Source organism: Charadrius vociferus, unplaced genomic scaffold, assembly GCF_000708025.1.
Source record: "Charadrius vociferus isolate BGI_N301 unplaced genomic scaffold, ASM70802v2 scaffold621, whole genome shotgun sequence".
NCBI classification, from domain to species: Eukaryota; Metazoa; Chordata; class Aves; order Charadriiformes; family Charadriidae; genus Charadrius; species Charadrius vociferus.
In genome coordinates, this window is record NW_009646926.1 from 31,350 (window position 1) to 49,420 (window position 18,071).

Genomic DNA, 18,071 nt, shown 5'->3' on the forward strand with positions numbered 1-18,071 from the left:
GGGGGGGAGGAGGATGAAGAAGAGGAGGAGAAGGAGGATGAGGAAGAAGAGAAGGAGGAATAAGAACAATGGCCCCACTCCCTCCCGGTGTGAAGGTGTGGGTGTCCTTGCGTAGGGCGGTGTCACACACACACACACACACACACACACCCCCGATGCCAGCGGGATGTATCACGGTGGGACCTCTCCGTGGTCACACTGGCCAAGAGGTGGTCCATGGTCCACATGAAACCGTGTGGCCCTGTGTTCCTTCCCGGCTTTGGGTTGCCCCGAGAAGCTGTGGCTGCCCCATCCCTGGAGGTGTTCAAGGCCAGGTTGGACGGGGCTTGGAGCAACCTGGGCTGGTGGGAGGTGTCCCTGCCCAGGGCAGGGGGGTGGGACTGGGTGATCTTCAAGGTCTCTTCCAATCCAGATCATTCTGTGATTCTGCTGCCCCGTCTTGCTGTGCTCGACATCTTTTCTCTCCTGCCTTCAGCACGCTCGCCCTGTGATTTCTTAAACTCTTCTGTAGTTACCTGCCCCACCTGCAGGAATAGTACGTTCTCTGTGGTTGATGGTCATGCTGGTGCTGGGTGATGCTACCAGCATCAAACCGGTCCTTGCTGACAGCTGCACGGTGATGGTCAGGAGCTGGAGCTCCGTCAGGGACCCCTTCATAGAATACCGGGTTGGAAGATGATGGGGGGACTGGAGGACAGGCTGCGAGCCCTGGGGCTGCTCAGCCTGGAGAAGAGACAACTGAGAGGAGATCTCATCAATGCTTACACATATCTAAAGGGTGGGTGGCAAGAGGATGGGGCCAGGCTCTTTTCGGTGGCTCCCAGTGACAGGACAAGAGGTAATGGGCACAAACTGGAACATGGGAAATTCCATCTCAACCTGAGGAGGAACTTCTTTCCTGTGAGGGTGGCAGAGCAGTGGCACAGGCTGCCCAGAGAGGTGGAGGAGTCTCCTTCTCTGGAGGTGTTCAAAACCCACCTGGATGCAATCCTGTAGGTGACCCTGCTCTGGCAGGGACGTTGGACTAGATATCTCCAGAGGTCCCTTCCAACACCTACCATTCTGCGAAGGGACCTCAGGGGTCATCTGGTCCACCCTTGCTATTAGGTCTTGCCCTTGTTGCTGTAGAAATAGCAGACAAGGAGCTGGAGCGCATGGGTGACCGCATGGGAAACGGTTCTTAGCCTGAAGGACCAAGTCCGGTTTGTTTTCTGGAAGGCCTAAAGGTCCTCTTGCGTGGCAGCATCCTTAACACGTCACCGAGCGTGGCCGGGAGTGATGATAGTTGGTGTAGACTCCACTTTAAGGCAGTCGCTATTTGGCTTAACTGCTTCCATTGCTCACACGTGGCCGAAATATTCCCATCTCAGCTGCGGGGAATAATGATGTGTGGATGGCAGCGAGCGGCCAGCAGCCGGCCGTTGGAGCAGGAGGGAATGGGCAGGAACGGAGCCGCTCCCTCCCTTTGCTCTGGGTTCGCAGCTGGGCGCCCAGCAATGCCCCAAAACCGGTTTGCTCCTCGGACTGGGCATCCCACCTGGGGCCAGAGCATCCTTTTGGCCACACGGACCCTTCTTAGCTGCATCCGAGGATGGAAAAACTCTTGATCTTAAATTCAGATGTGCGCGCCAGGGGCATCTCTTTACACCTCCGAGCTGGGACCTTGCGTCCCGTGTTCTGAGTAACAACTTCTGCCCCAATTTATGTATTTGTTTTGGAATGTTTACTTCTTCTTGCATTACTCCCTATATCTCTGCCTGATTTATTATCCCGCTGTTTCCGGCTCGTTCTGTAAACAGCTTTCGAAGCGCTTAGGCGTTTCCAGTACCTCTGCCCCAGATACACTGGTGCCAGCGATTGCTGTTGCAGGGGAGACAGTCTGACTCCTCTGAAGACCTCGTCGGCTTTTCTGTGTTTTCTTCCTGCATTTAAGTGCTTTTCATTCTCCGAGTAAAGCCATAAAATGAGTTGTTCAGAGCTGTTTCCCCCCTTTGCTTTCTCTTTTGGCACAGTTGGCTCACGACATAGTAAAAGATGAATAATTGAGATTATTTGCTTCTGCGCGTTGCTTTGCATGAATGAAATCGAGTGTCCGTAACCAGTGTGAACACTCTCCTTTGCTCGTGCCCTGCAGTAACCTCCTTCCAGCCTCTTTTATTTCGGAAGACTTTTTTTTCCCTTGCCAGCTAACTATCAGCTCTAAACTGCTTTTATTTTTCAAAATCTGCGTTAATCATTTTAATAGAAAATCAAAGTCAATCCAGAAGGGTTCTTCTAGCCCATGAGCCCATTCTCGCTCATGGCACCAGTCACGTCGCCCGGCTTGTCGTGTGAACGCCGGCAGCATCCGCAGGGAGCCGGGGCTGGAGGGTTTGTTATCCCTCGGTGTATGGCAGGCGTGTGATTTCGGGCTGGCCAGGGATGCTCAGCGGCCTCGCAGGAAACTAAACTCGGTATTTTAGGAATTTTGCTCACTGGGGTGCGTGCTGGAGGTCGGTGGGGAGCGTGCTATTTGGTTGCCTTACTCCTGGGCACCAGCTGCGCTGGGTTTCTCTTGGCTCGGTGTGTTGGGTCCCCTGGGAGGAGGGAGCAAGTGGCTGAGCAGAGGTGGGAGGAAGAAATGGTCCTTTTTCTGCCGCTGTCAGCAGGAGGTGCCTTGCGGTGCTGCAAAAATTGTCCTGATGGTTCAGCAAACAAAACAAAAAAAACCCCACAAAACAACAACACAAAAGCCCTGCGTGACTTCTCCTGGAATGACACAATAAGTGAGTGGAGGATGTAGACCAGCTGAGTAGAGGAAACTTGTTCAGGGGTGGAAAAATCAGGACCTGGTAGGGGAGGCTGCTCACCGGAGGCAGCCCATGAGGCTCCTCTGTGGGGTGTTGGATGGTTTGAGCGCTCGTACTGGTGGGGAGCACCCATCTCCGGACCCTGGGTGACCTTAGGGGATGGGACCTCTTCGGCAGGGGGACCTTAGGGGATGGAACCTCCTTTGCAGGGTGATCTTAGTGGATGAGATCTCCTCAGCAGGGTGATCATAGGGGATGGGACCTCCTCGGCAGTGTGATCTTAGGGGATGAAACCTTCTCTGCAGAGGGACCTTAGGGGATGGAACCTCCTCTGGCAGGGGACCTTAGGGAATGTGACCTCCTCTGGCAGGGGACCCTAGGGGATGGAACCTCCTTGGCAGTGGGACCTTAGGGGATGGGACCTCCTCGGCAGTGGGACCTTAGGGGATGGGACCTCCTTGGCAGGGGAACCTTAGGGGATGGGACCTCCTCTGCAGAGTGATCATGACCTTAGGGGCTGGTCCTCCTCGGCAGGGTGATCATAGGGGATGGGACCTCCTTGGCAGGGTGATCGTAGAGGATGGGACCTCCTCAGCAGGACCTTAGGGGATGGGACCTCCTCGGCAGGGTGATCATGATCTTAGAGGATGGGACCTCCTTGGCAGAGGGACCTTAGGGGATGGGACCTCCTCGACAGGGTGATCTTAGGGGATGGGACCTTCTCTGCAGGGTGACCTTAGGGGCTGGGGCCGCCTTGGCAGGGGGACCTTAGGGGATGGGACCTCCTTGGCAGGGTGATCTAGGGGATGGGAACTCTTTGGCGGGGGGACCTTAGGGGATGGCACCTCCTTGGCAGGGTTATCTTAGGAGATGGGACTTTCTCTGCAGGGTGATCTTAAGGGATGGGATCTCCTTGGCAGGAGGACCTTAGGGGATGGGACCTCCTTGGCAGGGGGATCTTAGGGACTGGGACCTCCTTTGCAGTGTGATCATGATCTTAAAGCATGGGACCTTCTCTGCAGGGTGACCTTAGGGGATGGGACTTCCTCGGCAGGGGGACATTAGAGGATGGGACCTCCTCGGCAGGGAGATCATAGGGGATGGGACCTGCTTGGCTGGGGGACCTTAGGGGCTGGGGCCTCCTTGGCAGGGTGACCTTAGGGGGCTGGAACCTCTTCAGTGCTCCGGCTGCTGCCTGGAACCCGTACGAGAGAGCAAAGGGGATTTGTTGAGCAGGAGGAGGTAGAACCACACGGCGTTGAGGAGGAGCGCTTGGTGCCGGGCTGGGAAGGCCGACAGCAGCTCAGCCAGGTTTCCGGATGCTATAAAAACTGCTGGAAAAAAACTCCAGAACTGGTGCAAAGTCATCATCATCTGCTTTGGAATATATATTGATAGGCTGGAGAAAGTTGTTGCTTGAAAATGCCTACAGTGAAAACTCATTTTTGGGGGTGGAAACATGCTAATAAATGCTCGTATTTTATAGATGCTCCGTAAATGTTAATGCTGATGAAATGGTGCATGCTGCTTTTATTGGGAGGCCGTTGGTGTGCAGGAGGCTGGTTGTGCTGAGGCCGAAGGGGAGGACAGGGCGATGCCGGTGATGCCCAGCCTCCCCGCCGGGCTCGCGACCCGGCACTGCGAGAAGCAGCTCTTGGGAGTGAAAAGCAACCCGATAAACTCAACCTCTTTGTGCAAGCGCTGGAGTTGGAGAGGAGAACCGAAAGCACAAAAGACGCAAAGAATCGCGGCGTTAACCTCCGGAGGTGGCGCGCTGCGACGGTGCCCTTTCGCTTCCCGCAAACAGAGGCTCGCACGGGTGATAAAAAGCAGAAAGAAGATACTGCGGGGCATGCTGGTTGCTTTAGGTGTCTGTCTGTCCTGGTGGCCACCTCCACCTGGCAGTCACCTCGGATTTTTTTAGGTATTGCAAACCTGTGCCTCACTCTACAGGCGTTTATCAGGGATTATCTGCGCTGGGTTTTGTTGCACGGGGGATTTTAAGGCACGTTTCTAAGCGGGGAGGGCGTTTGCACTGATGTTTGGTTTCTGCGTGCGACAGGCGATCAGGATCATTCGTGCCGTCCTGGAGAAGTACGGGACCTACGAGAGCTTCGAAGTGGCCACCGGCGGGAGGCTGCTGAGCAAGTGCCAGATCTGGTCCGTCATCCGAAAGTACATGCAGAAGGAAGGCTGCGTGGGAGAGGTAATCCGCGTCCCTGCGCTAGCACTTGTAAAATATTTATTTTCTGATAAAAACGACTCAGATTAAGAAGTGTCTCAGATACAACGAAGAAACTTCTCTGCTCTTGAGCTGTGGTGTCCTTTCCTCTGCCTTGGCTGTGGTCGCTGTACCCTGGCGTTAGGACGTGGGTGCTGGTTCCCCACCAGTTTCCCTTGATTTTTTTTTCGGTCTATCACCCTTTTATGCTTGAGAGAGAGAAAGGAGCTGCTGCTTGTCCGCGTGGCCGTGCGAGGAGCCTTTTGCTGCGTGCATGAGGCATCAATTACCGTCGGGAAGTCCTCTCCTGCTGGTAGCGGCAGTACCATCCGACAGCCGCCTTCGCTCATGTGGCCAAAACCAAAATCCTGGGGGGGAGGGGAAGAGATTTCCTGCTCTCCTGCGGGATGTGCTGGGTTACAGAGCTTTTAAAACCCCAAGCTCGGGTTTTAAGGCTGGGAAATGTGTGGTTAAGAGGCGATGGTAGCCACGTGGGATGGAGTGAGGAGGGGGGAAGTTCAGCATCGCAGTCTGGTTTCTCTGTGCCCTCAACTTGGGATGTCCCACAGCTTCGGTTAAGGGGCTTTTGGGTTTTTTTTCCCCTTCCTGCCAGCGAGGTGTGGGCAAAACGCTTCCACTGTCCTGCGCGCGAGCGGTGAGAAGGCTTTCCGGACCTGGCTTTGATTTTTTGGGGGCTTGCGGGGCTGCCTTCTGCTGTTGGCTGCAGCTCTGGCTGGTGGGGGGCAGGGGGGCTTCCTCACCATTGCCCCTTGGCCAGACTATTTTTCCTAGCTCTGATTTTTCACTTCCGTCTCCAAACAGGCTTCTTGACGAGCATTTCCCTGCGGCATCACCTTGCTCGGCAGTACCTGGTGCGTTTCGTACCTGCAAAAGCAGGAGTGAGCGGTTCCCCAAGGTTCCACCTTGCTGGGGGAGTTCCTCCTCCAAGCCACCTTTGTTTGCCCCAGGGGCGTCCCCGGGATGTGGATTTGGCCCCTTGGTCCTCAAAAGGACTTAGGACAGAAAGGATCTCTGCAAACCTCTTCCTATAAATCAGCTGCCTTTTAGCAGCCAGAACCAGTCCCAGTACCCAGTACCAGTCTGACCGACAGACCCGCGCTCATGGCTTGCTCCTTGTGGTCTCTCTCTTGATTTTATTCATTCAGCTATTTTGCTCTTCTCCATTAATTGCAACCCGAGTCGAGCTCTGGCTGGGCAGAAAGCCGTCTTTTTTTCCTTACGTATTGGTGTACAACTGGCTGCCTTCCAGCCCGCTGTAATTTTCCCTTTGCTCGGGGGAACGCAGCGTTCAGTAATTATGTTTGCACACTGGCGTGCGAGATATGTGGCCCTTTTATCCGAAACTTTTGATAAGTGCTTTTAAAAAAAACATTAAAGCGTCAGTTTGGTCCTTCCCACCCGTTGCAAATTGTGCTGAATTTCTCCGAGGCGGGGAAGAGGGAAGGGTTTCATCTGCTCTCGGTACAGCGATGCTGACAAAATTCCCCCCACTCCCCGTACAGAACAAAAAACTTGCTGAAACTTCTGCGTGGCTGATAATATAACACCCTGTCGGGGAGCTGGGCGGTTTCCGACGTGTATCTGCGATTCCCAGCTTTCACCTGCTCTTCCATGCCGTTTGCTTCCCGGTTATGTATTAATCGCGATGGCTTTCTTGGGAGTGGGGAAAAAAAAAATAACCAAGCAGAAGAAACTGTAGCGGGAGGTGGTGTTCGCCTTATCCCAGAGACCGACCCGCTGATGCACCAGCTGCCTGCGCTGCCTGCAGGCAGGGCGGTGGGGCTGGTGGCAGTCGCTGCAGGCAGCTGCCCTTTGTCCCTGGATGGGCGAAGGCAGGATCCCGCTCCCCGGCACCGCGCTGGTGGGTGAGTATTTGCACTATAATTAACTTTGCGTTTTCAAAAGCTTCTGCATCGGGCTCCGAGCGGCGGATCCTGAAGCTCTCTCTGTTTTCCTTCTGGCTCAGGACCGAGGTGACGCTGCCGGAGCTCAGAGGTCTCCATGCAGATTTCAGTGAGCTCCCAGCTTGCAGCAGAGAAATCCCTGGACCCGTTGGTAAGTGCTGCGTGGCAATCCCCAGGGGTTGTGAAATGCTGTTAGCCTAAATAATGCTAGCTAGCGTCTCCTGGGATCCCATTGGTGGTGCCTCTCCATCCTGGAGCTGCTCAGTGCCACCGCGTTGTTGGCACATGAGGTCTGGAGCAGACGGACGGGCTGCTGGCAGCGCCAGGGAGCTGGGGGCAGGCAGGAGCCGTCAGCCATCCTCCCTCACTTCCTGGCAATGAGCTCTTTCTCCATCCTCACATCCGCAAAAGCTGAGCAGAAGCTTCGTGGAGCAGGAGGATGCGCTGGGGATCCTGCTGGGAAGGTCACGAACCCGGAGAGCTGGCGTGGCTGAAGTCGCAGCCCCTGTTGTAACAGCTTCGGCAAAGCTGGAGGGTCCCGAAACAAGGCAAGTGGTGCTGCTCAGCGGGCGGAGGGGCTGCTGCAGCCGGAGAAGGGCTGCAGGCAGCGGAACGAGAGCGTGCGAAGCTGCGGTCTCCGGCAATGCTGAGGGTCGCTTCCCATCGCTGCCGGCCGGCTTGGTATGGGGTGGTTCTTGGCATCTCTGTTCAATACGAAAAAACAACGCTGTATCACTGCATTGACAAATAAGGGGGGAAAAATAAAACAGCCCAAGGCAACGCCTCCAAAAAGTCATCAGACTGACATCTGAGGAATGACATCGTGGGGTTTTGCCCGTCGTCTTCTCGCTGTGGTGGCCGCTGGGCAAATCCATAGGCTCTTGCGGGGACACTGCGACCTGCAGCTGTACCCGTGGCTGCAGGAGCTCTCAGCCTCTCTGAGCAGTGTCTGATCCCACTTCCCAACCCCTGGATCAGTCCGTTTCGGTCCCTTATTCCCATACCCAGCTCTGTCCCAGCATCTTTCCATCCTTAGGACAGGGATGGCGAATTTCCCTTGGGGCTGTGGCAGCCTTGTGTCTTCCCAACTCAGGGGGTGTTCCTGCCTGTAAAACCCCTGCCGTTAATTTGCCTACCTGATTGCGAACCGTCGCAAACCCCGTGCTGCAGGTTGCACTGTTTGCTGATGCCTCTTCATCCTGAATCTGCTTCCTAACCACTTCGCTTGATGCCATCCAGCTCTTGTACTGGGAAAAATAGTTTCCACTCCATATAATTCAGTGTTGCTATTTCTGTGTCTCCTTTACCTTTTCTTCATCATGAGAACAGAAAAAAAAATAATATATATCAAAAGTGGTCTCTCGGACTTGAATTCTTCCTCAAAAGGCTCTGGGGTGCTTTTGCTCAGAGTTTTTCTTAATTCCTGAAAACACAGCCCGGTTACTTCAGCTGCACCCTCCCCTCTGTGCTCAGTCTCCAGCAGTGTCCCAACTTGTTGCGAACCAAATTTTTCTGTGCTTTTGGGTCTTTCTCCAAATGCTGTATCCCAGGGAATGCTTCGGTCTGCATTCCAGCTCTTGCTGCCTTGCCTAAAAAGGGCTCGTGCGAGACCTGACTTCAGTGCTGAGCGTCGCATCCTCAGCCGCCTCTTATTTTTCCAGCTGTTTGCTGCCTTTCTCTTTGCTCGCCCTGCACGTGGGTGATATCAGATAGGAAAAGAAAAAAGGGAAAAAAATAAAAAAGGGGTTTGGACTATACAGTCTGCCTCCTGTTCAGGTTGTGGGATGGCACTTGCCTTTATGTGATTTGGATGAGCTCATTTGGTGCTCACATCGCACTGTGTGGCTTTCACCATCTCAGGACTGGGAACGCGCAGCCTGGTCACCATTGACTTGTCCTGTAGCATAAAACACCACCAATATAGTATAAAAAATCGGGGTTTTTAAAGCCAGAGCACTCTGTTGCGTATGTTGCTCAGTGGTTATTAAAGCGGGATGTATGTCTGCTTTAGGGATGCTCAGCCCCGGTAGGATGCTCGGGTGCTGTCCTGGGTAACAGCAGGGAAGAGGCAGCGTAGGATGCAGCACGCGGCATTCCCAGTACAGCAGAGGAAAAAGCCGTAGACAGGTGATGGACAGACATTTGGGTTATAATAAGAGTTTTCCTTAGAATTAAGATGCAGATGGGAAGGGAGAGCTGGAGGTCACCAGAGATGAGCTGCATGGAGCATTTACCCATGTAGCACTCTATGTGGGTAAATTCCTGGGTTTATATTTCACTCGTGCGGGTGCTCTAAGTGCGGTATCCTGAGATAGCTTTTGAAATTGCACGAGGGAACTTTGAACCGTTGCAGGGACGCCAAGCGAGCACCAGCCTCCCGAAATGCGCCGGCGGGGCTGACCCTGCTGCAGCAGGTCCCGGCGCTGGTACGGGGGCACCTGGAGCCGCTGAATCCCAGTCGCCCGGGGATGGCGCCTGGAGGAGTCCCGTGCGATATGGCTGAGGATGAGCAGCTGGAAAATGGAGAAAAGCAGAGAGGAGGGGTTCATGAGGGCGCGGTATTTTTTTAACAGGCTGAGGGGAAGCAAGTGTAAGAATGAGAGCATTTATCGTAGGGAAGAAGTTAGTTTTTCTGCATCTAGTACCCTACATTCCAACCTTCTTGGGGTTTATTTTTCCCCATATAGGGGCAATGAAGTGTGGGAAGACAGCAAGATGTGGACCTGGCCTCATGGACTGCTCCCAGCCAGCTGAGCATCCTGTATCCTGGTGGCGGAGATAGGGCTGACACAGTGCATCGTCTCCGGCGCTCCCTGGAAGAGCCGCACGTCGGGCAACAAAGACCTGGGGACCAGGGGCTGTCACAGGGTCCAGGCACCAGCTCTGTGCTGCAGTCTCTTCGAGGGAGCAAGGAAAGTGCTGCGATGATGAAATGTGTTCCCCATCTATCTTTTGGTTTAAACTCTGGCCCGTGGCTCTCCCCGTCCCCTCCCGCATCCCAGGATTTCAGCCTCTGCTCGTCGCATTTGGGATGTCCGGGCTGTATTCCCATCACTCTGAGCTGCCCTAAGAGATGGGAGTTGGTGAAAACCATGCCAAAATCTGGCTCATTCCTGCCTCCTTATTTCTGCTTGTGGTGAAGCCGTAACCTTCCCAGCCTGATGCAGCTCCAGGCAGGGCTGTTAGCAGAAGCTGGTGCTGGTGCCAAAAGTCTTCTCCCCACCAAGAGCTCCACCACTGTGGGAGCTCATGTGGTGATGATCTTGCTGGAAACTAACCCAGAGCGTGAAAAGAGTTCTAGTCCAGATCAGTCCCCTGCCTCTGGTTTACCACAGTCCATGGCTGGATGTGGGAGAAGGCAGCGAAGGAGCAGCCCTTATTAATTTTGACTTGCTTACTGGAGCAGAAATACAGCTCGAGGAGACGTACACAAGTCAGAAGTGAACTGGTGAGTCTTTTCTCGGAGCTGGAGGGATTCTCTTTCATGCTGATATGTTTTAATCCAGGTAAGCAATTGCATTGTAAGTATTTCGTGCTGTTTGTCGTCGACTCTGCTCTGTTAAGTTGCACTTCTGGCTTCCGTAAGCAGCTTTGCACGATAATAAATCTGGGTTAAAGCAAACCCATTCGGTCTCCTCTCCTTTTTTTAAGTAAGACAGAAAAATTGTCGCGTAGTAATGTGCGTGCACATTTCATCCTGAAAAGCATCAGCTGTGAGATAATAATAGCTGGGTGTTAGAGTTAATATGTACACAGGGAAAGGGGTTTGAGATGAAACCGGTGTGTCCCTGAAGGTCCTGAGCATTGCTGCGGCCGAACCTCGGATGCGAGAGCTCCCAGGGACGCGGCAGAGCCACAAGTCTCCTCTGGCAATGCTGTGGCTTCGACTCGCTGCAGGTCTGAAGTCGGATGGTCAGAGAATGCTGCTTGATTGGCACATTAACTCACGTTAACGCAGAGCAGCTGTCTTGGCTCCAGCACTCGCGATAGCCCAGTGTCCCAAAACAGATGGTTTTTTTCTGTATAAAGATGTTCTCCAGTCCTGCGCGTGCGTTGCCCATCTGTGAATCATGGCCGGCACACGCGGTTCCCACTGCGAGGGGTGGGCTGGCGTGGGTCCCTCCTCGCTGCTCGTGTCTTGGAGTCTCGAAAGGGAGAATCCGCAGGAGAGTCCATGAAAATGGAGCCAGAATCTTGGTTCTCTCAGGGTGTGTTTGTTGGGGTGGGGGGCGTGGGGGGTTTAAGAGGTTGGACTCATAATGAAGTGGGTGCTGTTGGTTTTTAGAGCAGGGTGGATTCGGTGAGTGGATTTCCTGCACCGCCCTGTGCTAGTGGGGTTGCGGGAGTGGGAGTGGGCTGGTCTCCGGAGGATGCCCATCGCTGTGTCCCCTAAATTGTGCGGAGCCCACGGGAATGTGCTGCCAGGGAGGATGCTGAAGCCAGGGGGATGCTGGTGCCGGGCTGCCCAGGAGCTGTGCGCTCCCCCCATGGTGCCCGCTCAGATTTGCTGGCTGTAAAAAGGTTAAAGAAGTTATTTCATTCCCCTCCCCGGCATGGGATCCTCTGTTTCCTCTTGGCACCCCCTCCATGCCTCTCCTACCTGTGGTTTCTTTGGGCTCAGCACACGTCGGTGATGGTGCAGCAGTGCTGTCTGCAGCATTGGTGGCTTTTTCTGACCGTCCGCCGCCACCTCAGCCTCTGCTTAGAGCCAAGACCCGGCTGAGCATCTCCTCCCGCAGCAGCAGTGACACCAGTTGCCTCCTTCTTCTTCTTCTGCAGGTGGTGGTGCAGCTCACCGACGACCTCCTGTCCCAGGCGGTGATGATGGTGGAGGACAGCCGGCCGACGCTGGCCATCAACCTGGCCGGAGCCCGGCAGCACTGGATGGAGGGTATGCTGCTCCACGAGATAGGTCAGAGCCGGGGGGATGCTATGAGCATCCTCTGGTTGTCACCGGGGTAACGGCCTGAGCGGGGACCACGGAGCAAGGTGATGCCCACCGGGCAGGTTTGGGAGGGGACTGAGGCCACCTGGGTCCCTCCCTGCATGTGGGGCAGGGGGTGTCAGGCACCCACCCGTGTGTCTGCCCTGGGCACCGGAGCGAGCAGATGTCCCGTGGCAGCATCTCCAGCCCAGACTGGAGCTGGTACCCATCGGTGGCTGGGTCTCAGCCCCAACCCCAGCGACTCGGGGAGTGGGCAAGGGGTCGAGCTTTTTTTGGAGGCTGCGTCCGACAGCGCTGTCTCCCATCCTCCCCTCCCCAGGCACCCACTACCTCCGGGGGGTGAACAACACCCGCCAGCCCTGGCACAGCTCCGAGGGCCGCAAGCAGTACAGCCTGAAGCCCGCCAACCCCACGGAGGAAGGCTTGGCCAGCCTGCACAGCGTCCTCTTCCGCAAGCAGCCCTTCCTCTGGCGGGCAGCCCTGCTCTACTACACCATCGAGCGGGCCAGCCGCCTCTCCTTCTCCGCCCTCTTCCAGGACCTGGAGCAGTACGTCCAGGACGCCGGCGTCCGGTGGGAGTACTGCGTGCGGGCAAAGCGGGGTCAGACTGACACCTCACGGCCAGGTACCGCTCGGGGGAGTGCAAAGCCCTGGAGTTTTGGAAGGGATTTTATAGTGTGGGGTTTTGTTTTTTTTTCAAAAGAAAAAACAGGGGTGTTTTGCTGCGGGGTGGGTTGAGCGTCGCTCACCCCATTGCATCCGCCCCGCATCCCTCCCCAGCCCCGGCGCCGTCTCCTCTGGGTTTACATTTGTCTTTGTGGCAGTGATCTTTTATGTTGCAATCCTGCCACATCAGCTCTTTGGCTGCTCAGGGTCAGGTGGGGATGGATGGGAGCGACTCGCACACACTCCAGCAGCCAAAGGAGAGGAAAAAAATGAGCATTTCTTGGGATGCCTTTGGGTTCTTGCAGTGGTTTATCCTTAAACCCATTGGGAGGAAGGGTGAGAGCATCCCAGTGAGAGGTTTGGGGCTCTCACTGCACCCAGCTGCCTCCGTCATCCCTGGTATCGCTCACCAGTGCTTACTCATCCCTTAGGACCCAGCGGTCCCAGCCGTGGCACCAGCAACCCTGGCACACTCATGTCACCCCAGCCCGGTGCCATCACTCCCATTACTGTGGTCGGCAGACGTTCGGGAGGGTGGTGGGGCGCCAGGCTCCCGCTCCCCGACATCTCCCACTCTTCCAGGCTGTTTCAGTAAGGACCAGGTCTACCTGGATGGGATTCTCCGCATCCTGCGCCATCGGCAGACCATCGACTTCCCGCTGCTGGCTGCGCTCGGAAAGGTAACACCTCGGGGTGGGGGGAAAGTCCCTGATCCCAGAGATGCCATCTCACACGGGCTTCCACAGTCCCATGTTTCCCTGAAAACAAGCCCTTGGCCATCCACCCATCAGCTCTTTGCTGCGGGTTTGGGTTCCGGTGGGGCCGGAGAAGGGCTGTGCTGGGTAGGATGCAAGGAAGGATGGGACAATCCATCCTGCTCCGTGTGAGATCTTCTGGGAGAGGCTTAACACAGTGGGTTAAGCTCTGTTGGTCCTCTGCCATGGCCACACGCCAATCCTGCTGTCTTCTGTCCCTGCAGTGACAGAAAATGACCAAACCCACAAATCCTTGCAAATACCCCGCCCCCAAGCAGCTCTGCCGGTGTCTGGGTGATGGGGGGGGGTGACCCAGGGGGGCTGCAGGGGGGGCAGACCCCCCCCTCCCTTCTCCTCAGATGGGATGGGGAGATGCTGACCGCCTCCCACCTCCCTGCTTCCCATCAGGTCTCCTATGAAGATGTGAATCGGCTGAAAAAATTTGGGGTCCTGGAGAAAGCCCGCATCCCCCACTTCATGCAGGACCTGGAGCGGTACATGAAGCAGCTGGACCATATCGTCACCACCAACGGCCTGAACGAGGAGGAGCTGGAGCAGCTGCTGCCCGACTGAGGGGTGTCACACCCTCCCCCCCAAAACCAGCTCCCTGAGGCCGTAACTGGTGCCATTTACTGGATATTTATTGAGGCTGAAGCCTGGAGGAGAAGGGAAACACCCAGGTGGCCGCTGTGCATGTACCACTGTGTAGGGTAGCGTGTCCGGGAGGGCCGGTGTGGTTAGTGTTGATGTGTGTGTTCCCCCCGCCACGCACACACCCTCCCCTGTGCATTTTGGGGACGGCTGCGCGGCTCCGTGTGGCTTTGGGGAGCCGGAGAAGAGGGTTCAGAGGGAGCGAGGGCAGAGCTGGGGAGAGGGGCTGGTCCCCCCCAGGGGCGTAAGAGGCTGTGCTGGGGGTGGTTGCGATGGGGAGGAGATGCCCTGAGGGCAGAGCGGGGGCACCTCCTCGGAGCCAGATGGGGCTGGGGGGGCTCTGGGCTGTGCCTGGCAGGGAATCGGGGCTGGCCCGCACCCACCGATGGCCCCGTGTGTGCGTTTCTCACTCCCTACCCCTTCCCTCACCAGCAGCAGGAAGGGCTTTAATCCCCCAAATCCCAGTCTCTGCTCTCCCTCCCGCCCCCACAAAGGACTCCTAGATATTTGCCCACAATTAACCATCGCTCTGCACCCCAACTACAGCCACTCTGCCTGGCGCTGAGGCACAGGAGGGGATCGGGCTTGATGTTGGGGGGAAAAAAGCGTGTAATAAAAATGACGTAATGGAAACAAAGTGTGGGCAAAAGGTTGTGGATGGCATCAAAGGGCGGGCTGGCACCCCTGCCAACACTGACCGTGCGTCTCGCTCGCGCAGGTAGAGCTGCATGGCGCCGAGCTGGTGCGTCAGGAGCAGGAAGGGGTCAGCGAAGTGTGTAAAACACCCTACTGGGCAGGGACAACATTAATAAATCAAAGTAGGCAAAAGCAGAAGCTGCCCTGAGCTGTACCTGGTCTCTAACAGACGGTCGCTGCAGCAATCACAGCACCCCGGCTGTGCCACCCCTGGGAGAGTTGATTTAAAAGAGAGAAGTTTAAAAAAAAACAAAAAAAACCCCCAAAAAAACCCAAAAAAACATCACAGATTTCATTTTGGCTTCTTTTAGCTGCAGCCTTTCATCCCACTGAGCTCCTGCAAAGGTAGCACGGGCCAATTTGTGGCTCCAGGAAGCCCAGGCACAAACCCAAAGGCTCCCACTTTGGCTGCAAGCCCTGTTCACGGCACCCCCAGCTGCCCACGCTCCCCATCTCGCAGGGCAGCTGCGACCCCTCTGCAGAGAGCAGATGCTCCGGCGGGCAGGGCAGCACAGGGCAAGCTCGGGAAGGGATGAGCCCCCTTGTCTTGGGGGATTTTGCTTCCCGCTGGTGCAGGTCTCCACTAATATGCTGGCATTTTTAACAGCTCCCCTCTGCGATCCCCCCTGTATGAACACACTGCCAGCACAGTCAATTAGACTCTGCTCTTTAATGTACTATTTCCTCCAACGTTGCAATCCCCAACCTCAAATGCGATACGGCGCTGCTTTAAAAAGGTATTTACACACATCCCAGCATCATCACCCCTTGCCATCCCAAGGAGCAAGGCCTCGACTGGCACGAAGAACCAACCCAGGGAAGTCTCTTGCAGCCTTTCTAGCAGAATGGCAGCAATGACAGAGGGCAATATAGCTACTGCGATGGTTTCGGATTGGTTTCGGTCGCATCTCTGATGAAATAACAGCATGGAGATGAGAGACGGCGTTAATCTATCTTCCCCAGCCAAGGCTAGAAGCGCTTCATCTGGCGGCGTTCTTGTCGGCGTTGCTTCTTCTCGTTTGGTTCCTGACCAGCAGGCGAAGAGTCAGCTGTAAGCCAGGGCCCCAGGATGTTCACCCACAGGAGGTAGAGAGCACGTCCCGGAGCCTGCAAAACACGTGTGGCACAAACTCGGTCACTTTGGGGACAGCTTTGGCAGGGGTGGTGCTACAGTCAGCGGGGCTGGTCCTACTGAGGAAGCTGAAGGCGCCGGAATATCTTTACGGGCTGGATCAGAGGCATCACAGGATGCACAGAAATCAAAGGCAGTGGCAGGCGTCCAAAATAAATGTCCTGATTTCATACGGTTTAGGAACTTGCATACGTATACAGCACTTGGGCTTCATATATGGAAATGCCAGCATCAGGTCTGAATTACCCAGAAAGATCCAACTGCCCAGACATTCTGCCTCTTCCTCTTTCAGAAAAAAAACACCCCCGTTTCTCTAAATGAAAACAAATGCGATCTGGATGGTGTCCGGGGGACAGTCAGAGTTCAGGCTGCCCTCTGCCAGGCCAGCTAGAGAGCAACTTGTGAGTAAGGATTGAAATGAGATAACTTTCTACGCTCCCAAAATTGCCTTCTATACCTTTGCGCGATATATTCAAAGCAACTGTGGGATTTAATTTTTTTAAAACTGACTGGAGATATTTTTTTATCCTTCTGCAAAAGCAGTTTTAGCTGGAGGCATATGACAAATGTCTCAGGAGTAGAAAGAGTCTGGTGTGTTAAGAAGAAATCAAAGCCTACAGCGTTTGATCTACCAAGCAGCACAGCATCCAGCAGTTCCCAGCCTTGGTCTGTGCTGGTGAATGACAGAGAAAACCAAACAAGAAGCAGCACAGTCTCTGTGCCACAATCAGAAAAAGGCTCTACGCACAAAGATGGCTTTGATCTGCCTCATGTTTCTTGTTGCCCTTTCACAGGACCGGAGAGAAAGGCCAAGGCCAGCCTAGTTCTTGCATGGTTGACTCAAAGGGATCAGGAGTTCTTTCCTTTGTATGAGATTTTTAACAGGATTTGACAGGGAGATTATAAAATTTATCAGAAGATAGTTGTGACCTGAAACAGGACATGAAATTAAATGGATAAATAATATCCTCAGCTCTGAAGCCAGGGAAAAACAGACAACGTAGAGCAACAAGGAAAACTGCAGGGGCTTACCAAGAGCCAGAAGTACCAGACGTAGAGTGAGAAGCAGCTCAGCACTTGGACTATAGCTGTCAGCAGGATCACATCCTTGAGGTGCCTGAGGGAAGAAAAGCAAAACATTAACCTTCCATTCCAGCCCCCCTGCCGAACGCACCAGCTCCTCTGCCAACACAGCCCGGCTGCACCGCCTCCAGGGAGCAGCATTGCCCGACCGAAGGACTGTCCCTGCAGCTATACTTTGCCCTACACAGTAATGTAGAAGCAATAAACAACAACAACAAAAAAAAATCTGGTGAGGTGAAGAGCTAGGCTCCCTCTGAACAGGGACAGTGTGAAAGTGGAGAAATGTAGACGGGGGTGGAAATCGGCAACAAAACCACCGCCCCCGCAGCCTGCGCCAGCAGACAGCCTCCACTGATTTGACACATATCACGGTATAAAGTATAGCCGCTCCCGGCTGGCTGCACTGAAGGGAACCGCGAATCTTCCCTGTGCCGTCGCACAGGCTGACAGCCACACTCACAGTCACCAAAGGGCCGGGGTGCCGCAAGGACAACACCACCATCGCCCGCAAGTTGAGCTACAGCAACAGACGGCTCCCCCTCCCCTCCTGCTTATTCGACTCCAGCGTCTTCCTCGCCAGCCTGAGGCAGAGCTGAGAGCAGTTACGGAGAGGGACAAGCTGCCCACACCTCAGCCACCGCCCTGGGGGGGAGCTGACACCCAGGAGAGGTAAACAGGTATTGGTTTTTCAACAGAAGCCACGGGGAGTCAGATGGGTTAGAAAAACACCAGCTCCTTCAATCCCGTTAAATAATCATCTGCTGGAGGAAGAAAGTCAAAAAAACAAAGGCAGAAGTAACAGTAATGAAATAGCTTGTCTCATTCTGGGCAGCACAGCACAAAGGAAAGTGACTTTAGGTATTCATCACCAGAAACAATTGGTTTAGGCTGAAACGTTGCCATCAACTTGAGACACTGCAGAATCCACTATTGACTGGCCTATGAAGGGATGTTGAGGTTCAGAAATCTCATGCATCACCGGAGGCCACAGAGGGGTCACAGCAGAGTTCCCACTGAACCCAGCTCTCCCAGGGACCAGCAAGGTCAGCCTTCCTCAACCCCAAAACAACGCACAGCATCTGTTTCAGTTAGAGACAGCACAAGGGAAACGCCGGCAAATCCACAGCGTTCCAGAAACAGCTCCAAAAGAGGACGCATTAATCCGCTGTGGCACGCTCAGCTGAGAGGCAGAAAAACATCCGCTGCTT

At 54.8% G+C, this 18,071-nt stretch overlaps 2 protein-coding genes across 2 annotated transcripts in view; one reads left to right on the forward strand and one right to left on the reverse strand.

The window, feature by feature from the left end:
* Positions 1–4,827: 4,827 nt before the first annotated feature.
* On the forward strand, positions 4,828–13,874 carry KIAA0895L (KIAA0895-like ortholog). Its single transcript, XM_009894479.1, has 5 exons — positions 4,828–4,995; positions 11,715–11,847; positions 12,200–12,505; positions 13,129–13,226; positions 13,710–13,874. Exons 1-5 carry the CDS (start codon positions 4,828–4,830, stop codon positions 13,872–13,874), a joined length of 870 nt encoding a protein of 289 aa, XP_009892781.1.
* A 1,424-nt stretch (positions 13,875–15,298) lies between these two features.
* The window catches only part of TMEM208 (transmembrane protein 208), an 8,579-nt gene continuing 5,806 nt past the window's right edge, over positions 15,299–18,071 (reverse strand). Inside the window, exons 3-4 of the mRNA XM_009894480.1 lie at positions 16,813–16,897; positions 15,299–15,755 (exon numbers count right to left, since the gene is read on the reverse strand). Coding sequence (XP_009892782.1) covers positions 15,618–15,755; positions 16,813–16,897 — 223 coding nt within the window. The 3' untranslated portion in view covers positions 15,299–15,617. The remainder of the gene's footprint in view (positions 15,756–16,812; positions 16,898–18,071) is intronic.